Source organism: Neopelma chrysocephalum, unplaced genomic scaffold, assembly GCF_003984885.1.
Source record: "Neopelma chrysocephalum unplaced genomic scaffold, ASM398488v2 Primary Assembly neopelma1_63, whole genome shotgun sequence".
Taxonomy (NCBI): Eukaryota; Metazoa; Chordata; class Aves; order Passeriformes; family Pipridae; genus Neopelma; species Neopelma chrysocephalum.
The window spans coordinates 2,091,027-2,105,616 of record NW_020897720.1 but is presented as its reverse complement, the minus strand read 5'-3'; the positions used below and the strand labels follow the sequence as shown (position 1 = coordinate 2,105,616).

Genomic DNA, 14,590 nt, shown 5'->3' with positions numbered 1-14,590 from the left:
AGAAAGGATTAAGAAAGATATCCTGACACTGTATTGAAGTGCCAGTTGTTGAGCTCTGGGCACAAAAAGACTGAGAATTTTCATCTCAATTTCTTCATACAAAATCCTTTTTAGTTAAATTCAACAGGCTATGGCACCTGGAGTGGAATAAGAGTAGGAAATGTTCTTTCTTAACTACAGGACTTGCCATTTTCAACCGTGTTCCATTTTATGTTTCGCAGGCATTTCTTGTTTAAGACATCTTCTGGAACTACTCCGCTGTTCAGCAGCTCTTCCCCTGGTTACCCATTGACCTCAGGAACGGTTTATACTCCACCTCCCAGACTGTTACCTAGAAATACATTCTCCAGGAACGCGTTCAAGCTGAAAAAACCCTCCAAGTATTGCAGCTGGAAATGCGCTGCCTTGTCTGCAATTGCTGCTGCAGTCCTGCTTGCCATCCTGCTGGCCTATTTCATAGGTAAGGCTGTGTTTTCTCTGTCAAATCCCATGGCTGTGTCAGCAAGTGAAAGTTCAGCAGGTAAAAGGACGGTTAATGTGTTTCACAAATTTGTGTTCTTAATGAGCAAAGAATATTATTATTTCTTATAGTGATTAATGAGGAAAAAATAAGATGGTCAAGTCGTGTTCGCTGTCATAAGAGCAGTGGAAACAAGAATTCTTCCACTTCAATTCAGGATTCTTAATGTGCAGTGTTAACTTTAGGTGACAGATATGCACCTCTCATAGATGGTTCAAACAGAGTGATTTAATGACTTCTTGATGTACTACTGTACGTTTAAAAAATATTTGGAAAACATTGTGGTAGTCAGTGAACCCACACAAGTAACAGTGGCATTTGAATTCAGATATTACCATCACATGCTGCCTTTAGATAAAAACCACAAAATCATTCTGATTAGTAGCTCTCTGTCTGTATTGGTCTGTGTATCTAAATCCTGGGGGTTTAGATCTGAATCATTAGATAGTTCCATTGTGTGTGCTGTTATTTTCCATATTCCACATATCCTTAGTTTTGTAAGGAAAAATATAGAAAATCTAAATATTGTGCTTATTTCCCACGATTAATATATTAGTAGTGATGGTATCATGTCCTAATTCTTTCTGTAGTTTTTTGAGATTTTTTTTTTAACATGCTTCTGATATTTTGTCTTTTTTAATTTAACTGTTTCTGATTTCCTCCCCTGGCATCCCCCTCATTCTCTGTTGTAGAGGTTTTTCTAAGTGTCTACACAAACTAGCTGTGTATTTGCACCTTTCCCAGTGCCTTCAACAATACATTGATGACAGTGATGTGCTGCACAAACTCTCTTCTCTGACTAAATGACAAAATTATGGTAGCTTGATGATGTTTTCTGTTAATACTTTCCAGACCTATTCTGTGTGGGTTTTATTTCATCTCTGAAACTATACTCATATATAGCACTCAAAAGACCTATAAAGATGTATTGAATTTTCTCTCTGTTCTTTTTCTTTTTTTTTTGATCCCATATAATTTGACTCTTCAGGATAGACACTGTTTTCTTAGAAAACCCTTTTTCATACTACTGAGCTTCCATATGTAATTAATATATACAGTAGTAAGAGCTGACTACTTTATTGCTGCTGCCTGTTTAGTCCAGGCCTACATCCCAACATACTCAGTACTACAGGGCCAACCATCTTTCTGTATTTCTTCTGTAGAAAGCCTCAGAAGAATAACAAGCTTAGTTTGAGATATAAATGAAAAGATTGGAAAGCACATGATTCATTGAACTTGACAGTTATCATACAACAGCTCCCTGTTTGAGTGATTATGCACATGGGAAATGATATACTGCGAGTTGAACATTTTAATCATGTGCATAACTTTGAAGTGATGGATTATGAAATGTATTTTTCCTTGGTATTTAGGTTACTGTAATCCAAATCAAAGCTTTTCAACGTGGTTATTGCATTATACACTTTCATATATAAGACAAGAGAGAACATACAGCAATATATGGACTCTTAATAATTGATGAATGATGTATCATTTCAGAATAATGACATAAGTGATCTGTTTTGACAGAAGTTTTTGAGGTCTTCTGTTGAAAGAATGATGAGCACAATAGAGTTGGTAGTGAACACAACAAAGCAGGGTTTAGGAAGAGAGTGTTGGCTCAAGGATTAAATAATGAGAAGTTACCTGACAAGCTTCATGACATACACAGGAAAGAATAAGTATATGTCAAAACCAGAAAATAGCTGAAATTAATCCTCTGAATAAATTTGATAGATCCACCTTGATCATAATTTAAAGGGATGGAAAAGAGAAAAAAAAAAAAAAAACAACAAAAAAGCGGTTGCATAGCCTTAGGTAAAAGGGACGTGCTTTAGTTAGACCATTTATTAAATTAATTCCCTCACTCTCAGCAAAAACTCATACAATTCATTCCACATGACAAAGAGCAGGTGTAAGACCATCAGCTATAAAGTAATCCTTGCTGTCCTCCAGCAGTATGACTTAAGGTGCTAAATCATGTCCTTATTTGAAAAAAGGAGAGGCATTAAAGGTGCTGATAATGTTTTTCTGGTGTACTTGTTCACAGAGAAAATTTCGTGCTCTCCACCGTAGCAGAGGTTGTATCACTTGGGTTACATTACCTCAAAGTAATAGATATGGAAAAAGTCATCAAAGGTTGCAGCAGATGATTCTGCTCCTCAGGTATGAATGCTAGTCACGATTGTTGCAGGACTAAATGAAAAAGGCAGTGATGGCAAACACGAGGTAATTCTTTTGAAAGAGTACATTGAAGTTCTCATAGGCTTCAGGATTTATTAATGGATTGTACTGTCATAAAAGAAATGGGATAATTGATATGGATAAGTCATTAAAAACATGATGTCTTCATGTTTAAACATAGGACTTTCAGAGGACTGCCTAAGATTATGGGAGGGCATGAAAAAATTCCTAATGAGGGTGATTTATAGAGAGAAGCAAAAAAAAAATCTCATAACAGATAGAAAATAATAAATATTGAAAAAAATATTAGGCATCCTTATTGCCTTTCCACTAACACACAAGTAAAAGTAAAATGAATGAAATGAAAAGGCAGTATGTTTAAAGCTTTCAAAATAAAATCATAGTGTGTAAATAACCCTTGGAACTTTTTGCCGCACTACATAATTGATGTTAAATAAAGATACCACTGGGATTTTAAGAAGTAAGCATTTGTCAAAATAATGGCAATATGCCTTGTTAGAAGGTAACTTTGGGTTTTATTTTTCTTTTTTAAGATACATATAGACTGATTGTTTAGATCATAATATTGTCATTGAAGTTTAGCTATTTAGATAGATTCTTGCTTTATGGGCCAGTCAGTACCACTGTTGCCTGAGTTTTCCTAAATCTTGCTTTGAAAACTGTCCTGACTAATGTCTGGGAGAAATTCCTGCAGGTTGCACTGGTTCACTGCCAGAAGGCATCTGTTTGTGCAGAATATCCTTGGTTCTGTGTGTGTTTTGCCACCTTAGACATCCTGTTCTGTATTTGGATTCCTTTACACTGGCAGGATTTCTGCAGAACTTTGACACAGATCAGATTTACCAGATTGAAAATAAATCAAGTGACTGGGTTTTTTTTGGTTAAAGGAACGGACAGAGGGAAAAAAAATCAGATATGAAAAAGAGCATTTTAAAATGTTTCTATGGCTGACTGCTATACTGCTTTTAAAAGCAGAGAATAGGAATAAAACCACTTAAGTTAACTTTCCTTTTATGTGGTATACACAAGTTGTCTGTGTATTTAAAGCCATATTTATCACTTCTCCCTGTTTCTTCAGTAGCCAGATGTGAGTGAAATGCAGAGTATTAGTTGCTAGAATTGCACAACCTTTTTGGTAAATTCCAGCATGCAGGATGGAAATAAAATTGTTCCACAATCCTCTCTGAGACTTGTGCCATTTCACAAAGCCCAGGAGTTATTCCTATTATCCAGAGGTGACATATGAAGAATGTAGAACCAGCCATTCAAATTAGGACATCCTGAAGATATTGGGCTGGTGGTAAAACCCAGTTACAAGAAAGTAATTTATAAAGTGTCAAAAGGAAAGCATATACCACACATATTGTCTTTGTCAGAGTGTTCACTTCAGAGGTTAAGGGAGTGATGAAAGCATTTGTCATGTTAAATTAGTTTTTAGCTCTTTTGATTCATGCCAAACTCAGAGGGGAAAAATATAAAAAGGAAGAAAGAAGGAGCAGAAAAAGAGTCACCTTGTGTTTTTCACAAAGTAATTGCTGCCAAATGTAAATACCACATTTTTATAAGCCCCTACACTGCTCTGATTTCTGCCAATCTATCTTTGAGCATCAAAGAACATCTGACCATCAACATGTCAGACATTAAAAATATGGTAATTTAAAGTATTTAGACTTTCTTATGGGGGGAAAAAAACCAACCCCCAAACTGTTATTTCCTGTAGAAATTCAGAACTGTGATAAGTTTAGATGTTTCACTTGAAAATAATATCTTGATACTAATACTGTAACTTTTAGAGTATTGATGTTATTTTATCTACTATCACTTTGAAGAAGATACAGGAAAAACAAAAGGAAAATGAGAGAGATTATGAGAGCAGCATGCTTGCACTACATCTTTAGTGTCTAAGTTACACATGAAAATGTTATTAGTCATTTATTCCTCAGTGTTATTTGACCTTAAAGACACATGAGGTTTAAGATAAATTTCAGGTTTCTGCATAAACTTGAAATAATATATTCACTTCAGTGCCATAGAAAGGACTGAATTGCCAAAGGGTCTGGCAGTTAATTAAGCAAATGAAAATGTCTTTTTTCTTTTTATTCCCTATATATATATTTGAAATTAAAACCTGAAAAATAGCTTTGCACACAACATAAGACATACAGGGAAATAAATGGTTAATTTATGTAGTTATTCCTCTCGTACTCCCAGAAGTATTCATTTGTTTCTGTGGCAGTCAGACAACAAAATTTATGGGGTTTCTTCTTTGGAAGTAGGAGTCTCATCTTTACTCTTCATCAAATATGTACATACCACAGTTTGCATAAAGTTTTATTCTTCAGGTGTTGATATTAACCTGAGTTATTTTATTCCCACAAACGAGTCAGATATTTGTTAATGTAAGTGCTTGGATGAAGTTTGTTTGTTCATCTTTGTAAGTTCTGCCGCTCATAAGTCCAATTTTCTTTCTTACTCTAATTCCATAAATGAGGATTCATCAGCACAGGTTGCTGAAGTGGCTGTCTTATGTACCCATTGATAATTTTTTTTCTCTTTCTGAGTAGTTTTTGACAAACAGGAACTTAAGTTTCATTTGGTTTCTTATGTTTCATATGTTTTTCGCTCGTGGAGTCAGAAAACCACTGACTTTGTCTTGTCCAGACTTGACTGAAATCAAATATGCCAGACATTTTGGAAAGCAAGACTGAAAAAGCTGGAACCTGGGAGAGGCAGAGGGCATCTGGCTGCCAATCACTGCGATCAGATTCACTCGAAATCAATGTAAACCGAGGGAGTGCTGCATCTTGCAAGATTAGCTGATGACAGAAGGTTCTGTTCTTAAATTTGCATTGAAAATAGGTGTCACTTAGGGGCAATAATTAAATTTTAGAATATGCCTGTCATATTCTAAATGTCACACATTCAGTGATTCTTATTGACTGCTATCAGTCAATCTGAGAGAGAAAAGCGTAGTAGTAGCTCGATAAGCTTATCTGATGCTGCCTCTGAAAGAGAGGTTTGGAGCCTTTTAGGGAAAAGCATCTGGCCCCATTCTGTAAGAAAACTATGTGCTAGTGCTGGGAATCGTGGTGCCTGCCTCCAGGAAATTTAGATGTGGCTTTCTAGCCTAGCAAGTGTCCCTATTCCACAGTCCAAAGGTGTGAGAGATTCATTGGGGGAAGGAGACAGTTTTCCTAGAGACAAGGTGCTCCAGCTGCAGTATATGTTTAATGCCACAAAGAACAGGAGGACTTGGATGTGAAATTACTTGGGTATAGTTTCTCTGGGCTTTTCCTGAGTCAAAAATAAAAGTTTGATCTACAGATTTGTTCCAAGAAAAGCCAATGTACCTCTTGTTTTGCCTAGCAGAGGTCTCGGGGATAGTGGAAGTTGGAGGATTTCGGTGTGAAGGGGCAGTCTTGCAGCCTGCTCAGTTCTTTGTCTTTGTCACAGATTTTCATTCAGTAAACCTCAGCACTTGAAACTGGAGTGAGACTAATGTTGCCATAACTCACAAAGTGCCACCACGTGCTTAGCTCTTGAAATTGAAAACCCTTCCTGCTCAGCCACCAGGTCAAACATGCTCAGAAACCTTGGCAAGAGACAGGAGACAGAGGGGATCATAGAACATATTCCTTTTTGTGTTACTGGGTGTGTGTTTTCAGGGCCCCTTTTGGTTTGTTATTGCACAGCACAGTCTAGGATGGGTCTGAGACAACATATTTTACCCATGCTGGCAGCGCTCCCCAGAAGCTGTTTTTAGAGAGATGGTGTTTACAATTAGTAATTTAGTAGTACAGTTATTATTTATACAGTAGAGGTTTTGGCTTTTTCTGGTCAAAGCTGCAAGAACAGCTCCCTCAGAGATGGTTTCTTCTTCCTTCTCTCAGATGTGAAGTACATGCTTTGCTTCACATGCCCTGGCATCCTACCATGCACAAACTCTGTCTGTGTGACAGAGCCTATTCTCACTTTCATCAGTGCAAATACTGAATATTATGGATTTTTTTAGTAGTCTAGGATTTAATCCCAGAAGCAAGGGCATGAAGTCTTGTCGGGGCAAAGAGATAGCAGAGATAAGTAGATGTAAAATGAGTCTTGCAGGAAGTTCAGAGGCAAAAATGATGAAAAAGCATTGAGATATTTTAGTGAGACATGCTTTATAACCTAGCCCAACAAACTGAGATGAGGCCATTTTTCAGGGGAAGGGTAAGCATAAAGGATATTGAAGATTAAATTTTGCTAATATAATGCCAAGTCAAAGAAAACTATCAAATAAACCTGTGGTCGTTCTCTCCGAAAAGTCAATGTTCAATATCAGAGTAAAATGTCTCATTTCTTCCTAGGTAAACATTGCTTTCTTAGCAGTTATTTAGATTGAGATCACCAGTTGATCATTTATGGATTCATTTATATTGATTATTTGTTGCTGTGTTTCTGTGTTGACTCATTGTGTTGTATTGCACTTAGTGTGCTCATGGATTTTATTCATTTAAGTGCAGAAGTACGTGTTTGCCTTTAGAAATATATCCATTGCTCTATGGGGTAATGGCAGATGGAAAGATGTCACACAGATTTTTTAAGTGGCTGATGTAGCTTTTACAACAGCATTATGAATGCCATGGAAAAAAACCCACAACAAATACTTAACTGTACTAGAGACAAGACACTGTGCAAGGAATATTCAAGGAACTTGAGGGAAGACAAAATAAAAAATTGGAATTAAATTAAATTTGTGAAAATAATAAGACAAGGTAATAGAGTACAGAAATTATGGAGCAAAGGAAGTTGAACAGTGGCAAGAGAAATGACACATCACTATGAACTGACAGAAAAATTTACTCACCATATAATATAATGGGATGAAATTATCTCCTTTCAGTATTTTAAAAAGTGTTTAAGAAATAGTTTTCAGGTTCATTTCAGCCTTTACTTCTTCAGGCTTTAATTTCATGTAGTCTTGTTGCATGACACTTTGACCTGCCTTCTCATGTCACTACTCCCAGCCATCTTATATATTCTGTATGTCCAGTAATAAAGTGATTGGCTTGCCAAGGTCAGTGACTTTGAACACCCAACACAGCATATTCACAGGATGCTGTGCCTTGTTATTAATCCTTCACGTGATGGTATTGTCATAAACTGGAAAAATGACATCTTCCATGATAACCTGTCTGATCCTCGGGACAAATTTTGCACTCAAGATTTAGGTTGACGAGGTTATAGAATAATTCAGGTAGGAAGGGACCTCTCAATGTCTCTTGTCCAGCCTTCTGCTCAAAGCTGAGTCATCTCTGATGTCCACTCTGTCCTTGAAGACCTCTAGGGACAGAGATTGCACCTGGCTTTATCTTCTTGATGACCTGCAGGTACCACCAACAAGCTGCTTTGAAGCTCCCCTCTCTCCCCCAGGCTGGACAAACCCAGCTCCCTCAGCCCCTCTTCCCACAGCAGGTGCTCCAGCCCCCAACCATCCTGGAGACATTCCCTGGACTTGCTCTGGTTTATTGATGTCCTTGTTGTGTTGGAAGGCCCCAAACTGGATGCACTTGTTCTAGAAGCAGAATAATGAGGGCTGAGCAGATGGGAGAATTATCTCCCCAAGTCTCCTGGCCATGCTTTTGTTCCTACAGCCCAGGGAGCTGCTGCCAGGGCACATTCCTGGCTCCTCTTCATCCAAGGGGACCCCAGGGCTTTTCACACAGAGCTGCTCCCCAGCCTGGCAGTCCCCAGTTTGTATCACTGCAAGGAGTTATTCCCATTTCTAGTGATCTGAGGCATTTTTGCCTGAATAATGATGAGTGCTAAGCTCTGAGACATGTAGTTCTTTCCCTGAGTGTGAATAAATGTCTGTTTTCCAGAACAGAACTTGACCATGATTGGCACAGAAGAGCCAAAGCCTGTTTTATTTATTAGAGCAATGGGTGTAGAAAGGAGAGGCTCCTTTTTGGACTGATGCATGTATACTTTCTTTATATTCAGCTAATTCTCTCTTACCTAATTTCTCATAATCGTTTCTGACATCAGAAGCTTGAATTACAATGCCAAAATGAAGAATGTAGTTGGTTAGAAAAATCATGTTTTGACTTGTATGTTGAGCAGATTTGATAATGAGAGAATCACTATTGAGCCCCACTGTGTGATTATGAGACAATATGAATGTCTTTATCTTGGCTATTACTAAATAATTAGTAGAAAAGGCAAGCATTTGTATTAATATAGTTTCTGAATGGAAAAGGATTTTCATTCTCTAATGTTCATCTTCCAGAACCTTAACCTAAAACTGTAAATACGCTCTGGGTTTAGTTTGTTTTCTTCTCTGAGATGTCCAGATTTATCCCTCTGTGTCATGTTTAATTTTTAAAAGGTAATATACATAATGCATAACAGTGCTGCAGTTAATTTAATTTTAGGCTTTTTTTTTGTTTTTAATTTGCTGGTTGGTTGATCAGCTGATTCCCTCCAACATTTTTCTTACTAAATACTTTCTGAGAGAAGTCACAGAACAGAAGATGTTTTCACATGCTGATGCCAGTGTGGCAGAATAGGTTCCCCACTGGCTGGATGAGAAGGTGTACTCTGTGTCTGTGGCACGTTATTTGCCTTGCAGGAATCAACCTGGATTAGACAAGATGCTTGGAAAGGTCACTCTGTTGCATATATGATGCTTGTCCCTGTGTGTTAACAGTTGTTTCATTTAAATCTGAGCATAATACAAAACACAGAACTGCAAGAATAGCGCATTTTCTATATATTTGCACCTTCTCCTTAAATTTACTTATTTCTCCTGCAAGAGACTTCCTACTTTCTGCAAGATGCAGGTAACTGCATTGAGCTAATGCAGGGCTCAGAGGATGAAGAATTACACAAGGCTGCAGGAGATGGTCAGAAGGCTCTGTCCATTTGACAGGCATCTACTGCTGGTCCTCAGGGTCCCAACTTCACCTAAACTGACTTTGGTGCAGTTGTAGCAACAGCAAGTCCAAAACCTTCCCACTGCTATCAAGAGATTTGGCACTGTAGCTGAAATAATTCTGTGCAGTCTGAAGAACAGAATTCCAAATTTTCAATTTTCAATCAGGATCCTTGTCCTACAGCTTTGCCTCCTAAATATGGAAACCATGAAACCCCTGTGTAATTCTCAGGAAGGCAGTTTGATCCAAGGTGGGTGGTTTGTCAGCAAACCCAGGTTTGGCTCCTGACAGTTGGAACTGGAGTTGTGAGGGTCATGTTTTCTTTTGCAGAAGGAAAGAGATACTCCTTCTGTCAGACTGTATTGTCACTAGAGAATTTCTGTGCTCAGTTATTAAAAACTTTAAAAGAGAGGTAAATAGTGCTTGATATGCTAAGAAAATTAATGTATGCTGGAAAAACGTCAGGAGTACATAGCAAGTGTCCCAGGGTAATATAAGTAGAAATGAACTTGTGATATCTTTGCTGGTCTGTGGAAAATGCAGAATAACTTTGAACTGAAAGAGAAATTAAACAATTTCACAGCAGGCACAGTAACAGTTACCAGAGATAGGCAATGCATCATAGTCCTATGTATTCCCAGTAATGGGTTAGTGTGCCTGTTGCATCCAGGGGCTTTTCTAAGGCAAAATCTGTGCCCATTTGTAAGAATGTGGTGCAGAGCTGGGACCTGAAAATAGACAATCATGTTAAAACTGGCCACAAGGTAGCAGAGAGCATCAAGAGAAAAGAAATGCAATTTAGGCCTGTAAGATTTATTGAGCCAAAAATTTATTTCACCTGTTGTTTCTTTCTTCATATATATCCTCTTCTGCATCTTGAGACTCCATTAATCACTGAAATGCAAAACTCCAACCACATGAGAAAAGCAAAAGGAGAGCCCATAATGGAGTCTGCTCATTAAGAAAAGCTCAGGGATCTGATTAGTCTTACTTTTGCAGGGGGAGTTTTAACTTTTTTTTTTAACATTTTTGTCATTTTAACTGTCTTGTAATGTTATTGTCTTTATAGCCAGAATCTAAGCCTTAAAAACATCAAAGTTCTTAAAGAAAGGTTTAGGGATTTGGAGCCTGTTTCTTGAAGAGTATTAGGGTCTTTTCCAACAAAAAGAATTTTTCTGCACCTCTGGAGGCTTCCTGAAAATCCTAAAACAAATAATAGAAAAATAGTGATTTAAAACCTAATTTCTAATACAAACCAGCTCTGGCTGTCTAGATGAAGAATAAGCTTCAATAAATGGGAGACAGACGCAAGGCTCTTCAGTATGAAGAGTAGCGAGGATGCAGAAATAGAAATAGGTTTTTCATTACATGAGGGATTATGCTTGGGCCAGAAATGCCAAATATTCTGTGGACCGCAGCTGCACTTTCTGTCTGCTGTTGTATTAGCTGGTAATAGTAAAACAATGATGTGATGGTAGAGACAGCTATTTGTTCTCAGAAATACAGAAAAGTTGTTTTCCCTTTCTTTGCTTGGATTGCCATATTGTCCTCCATGGCATGTCTTAAACTTCTGTCCTTTCGCAGCAAATGGGCTACAAATTAAAATATACATCCTCCTTGAGCACCACCTGAGGATGCTCCTGCAGCTGCTGGTGTGCTCCCTCAGCCAATTTTTTCTGCTGTTGTTCTGACACTCCTTAGTCAATTCAGGGGCTCTTTATTTGCTTGCACAACCAGGTCAGGGCACTTGTCTGAGCAGCCGTGGGCAAGTGCCACCCATTAGCCCTGAGGGGTTACTGTTCCTGGGAGCAGTGGATTTAGAGACTTCAGGAAAACAGCAGGAGGCATCTTGCTCCTTGGTTGGTTGTCTGTCGTTTGATCAGCACTGCCCACTCTCATATTAACAGAGAGGCTGGAAATAATAGTGGTTTTCAGGATGTAGCTGGGTAGAGGGCTTCACTCAATCTCATCTTGGAATGTTTGTAAAGCAAAATTACTGAGGTTGAAACGCTGTGATTTTCGTCTCTTTAGATTTTTTCTTTCAGATCTCTGACAGAATGAGTTTTATCTTTTGCTTTAGGCCAAATAAAGGTTTAACAACATTTAATACACACAGTTCTCTTCATCTTCAGATATTTTTTTCCCTGTCAAAAATCTATGCATTTCCTTTTTATGAAATCACTGTGAAAGTGGTCTGCTTAACTCCATTTCCCTGTGCTATGAAGCATTGTTTTAATATGTTGTTTGACTTTTTAAAATAAGCATTCATAAATCACTCATCTTTTTTTTCCATATTTACCAGTAGAAAACTGTAAACAACTAGAACAGAAAAAGGCTTTTAAACACTATGCAATTTACTTAACATTGATTTGACACTCCTGGAGTACCAGATACACAAGAGGTTCCTTAGCAATGGGAGTTCTCTTTCCTTTGGCTGTGTGAGCTTTTGAAAATGTACAGTTTGCCTGCAGTTTCCATGATGTGAGGATATTTAGTATGGAATTCACTCAATTCCTGGATATCAGGGTCAAAGTTATCAGCATCCCAACCTGCATTTCAACCCAAGTCTTAAGTAGGAGACCTTTTAGTAGCTCCTTTATCAGAGTGGTGGTGTTTTGATGTGAGTAGTTCTCAGTACAGCACAGCTGAGGGGTTCAGGTCACCAGGTGGTGCGGTCTCCTAGAACAATCCATGCAGTCCCTGGGCTTATTCTGGCGCTCAAGGGCCCCAGGGTCACGGGAAAAGCATGAACTGCAGGTTGTGAATTGTGCTACAAATCCTTCCCTGCCAACTTTAGGCAGCTCTGGGGCCAGGACCTTGGACTGCCAGTTTGCCCAGCGGATGCCTTTGCCCGGTACCTGAGCCCAGTGTGTGCTCCTTCATTTCCCAGGGATGGGGCAGCACATGGCCTTGGGCTCACTTCATAAAATCCATGCCATTTTTTACCCTTTGAGTACAGAGCCTTATTCTGAGCACAGATCTTAGCTTTTCCTAGTAGAAAGGTCCAAACCAAAGCTCAGGGCACAAAGCTTAGGAAGTGCAGTTCTCTTAACACATTCCTATTCTTCAGCTGTAAGCTATCCCTTACATACTTGGAGCAGATTTTGCTTTAAATGCTCTCCATTAAGAGTTTCTGCTGAGGGCTGCAACTTGCCTACACCAACAATCCCAGAGCAGTTTACAGAAGAGGTAATGGCTGCATGTACTGATGTACTGCACACCTTGCTTTTTCTTTAGTGTAGTCGTGACTCTGGAATCGTCAATATTTTTTTTTATAGCGGTACAAAGCAGTTTCCTTTGTTCGGTGTTCAGGGGGTTCGCACTTGGGTAAATACTGAATGCAGCAGGTCACCAGTAAGTGTCTGGGTGGATGCTTTTAGCAAAAATTTGCAAATTTTTTTACTCAGTTTTACTGTGTGACCCCAAATCTTTGTTTTCAGAGACAAAATACTTTTGCTATTTCTTGCAAGGCAAAACAGGCCTCAGATACCAAGGTGGCAGCAATTCTGTCCTTTACTTTGCTCAGTAAGGGTGCTCACAAAATTCTTTATAAGAAAGAGTTACTGATGAGAGAGCTGGAGAAAGGCTTTGAAAGCAAGTCAGTTGTTTTCAGCAGTCTCTGCTCAGCTGGTCACAATTCCAGTGGTTAGGAACACAGGTACTTGTGGGTAAAGGTGAAGGCATACAATTGTATGGAAAATAACAGTGAATCTTTGTTTCCTTTGTCTGAAAATTTAAACAGTCGTGTCTTTTCTTGGCTGAAGGAAAATACAAAATTGCTTTCTCCTCACTTGAAGTGTCTGTAAGACTGTGGGGCTTCTTCCTACCCTCCTCTGCTGGGATATCCTCTGTTAAATACAATTCCTGTCAACATGCACATGCACTGTGCAATGTGTGTTCAGTCTTTAAGTCACACTATTTATCAGTGCCAGCTGTAGGTTGGGAGGTTCCCCTGAAACCCATGTGGGTCACTTCCACGAGGATAATCCCCTCTGTCAACCCAAAAACTGGAAATCTGCAATCATTAATCCCTGGTTTTCAATAATATAAATGCCCCACGTGCCATTTACAAATAGAGATATTATTGCTTAGTATGAAATGCCATTTCAGTTTGAACCCTCTGACTAGTCTGCTAAGATAAAGATAATATTATTCCATGATAGTTTTACCTTTTAAAGCGTTTTCTAAATATAAGCAGTTTTTTCCCTAAAGCCTTTTTGTGGAAGTCAAAGGTCTGGATTGAAATGGCAAGCTTGTAATAGAGTTTGGGCTGCAGATTATGAAAAGGCCAAATTTGTAGCAGACAGAATTATATTTTACATGTCTCTAGTTTGCTTATTGTTTGTGTTTATATGTATGTGATATCTACAAATTGAACTGATTTCTCTATATATTTTACTGATTTCATTCACCTGCTTTTTGTTGTGTGCTACTAGATGCATTTACATCATATGTAGATAATATTTTGTGCTATACTAAAATTAAATAATATTACTATAAACTGACAGAAACTACGAAAATATTTCCCCTATTTTTTAGCTTGATTATTTTATGTGTTTTTCAGAATTTTCCCCTAGGCCTGTTCTTGAAAATATTCCATGTGTACTGTTCTGAAGTTTGTTGGGAATGCACATGTAAGTAAAGTCAGGATGGGAAAATTGATCATAGTTTGTGTAGACTTTTCTGCAGCAGGGGAGAAGTTTACAAAAATAAATGAGGCAGCAACTGGAAATAGTTTTATTTTCCTTGGTGCAATTTACAGTATCTTGAAGTGGTTTATATTTTGGAGGAGTCCAGTACGTATTGGCCACCAATACTTGTAAAGAGTTATAAAATCATATTCTTTTATAAGGAGAAATGTCCCTTAGACCTGTCATTGCTGCAGGGTCAGGTCAGTGTTTTGTATTAGTATAGTTAATTATATATTTAGTATACTATATATTATATATAT

The 14,590-nt window shown here is 38.1% G+C and overlaps 1 protein-coding gene across 16 annotated transcripts in view; it reads left to right on the top strand.

Annotated features, from left to right (window-relative positions):
- The window catches only part of TENM2 (teneurin transmembrane protein 2), a 643,539-nt gene that overhangs the window by 480,297 nt on the left and 148,652 nt on the right, over positions 1-14,590 (top strand). For all 16 annotated transcript variants that reach the window (XM_027682931.1, XM_027682929.1, XM_027682927.1 and 13 more), the window contains one exon: positions 222-460. In XM_027682931.1, the coding sequence (XP_027538732.1) occupies positions 222-460 (239 nt within the window). The remainder of the gene's footprint in view (positions 1-221; positions 461-14,590) is intronic.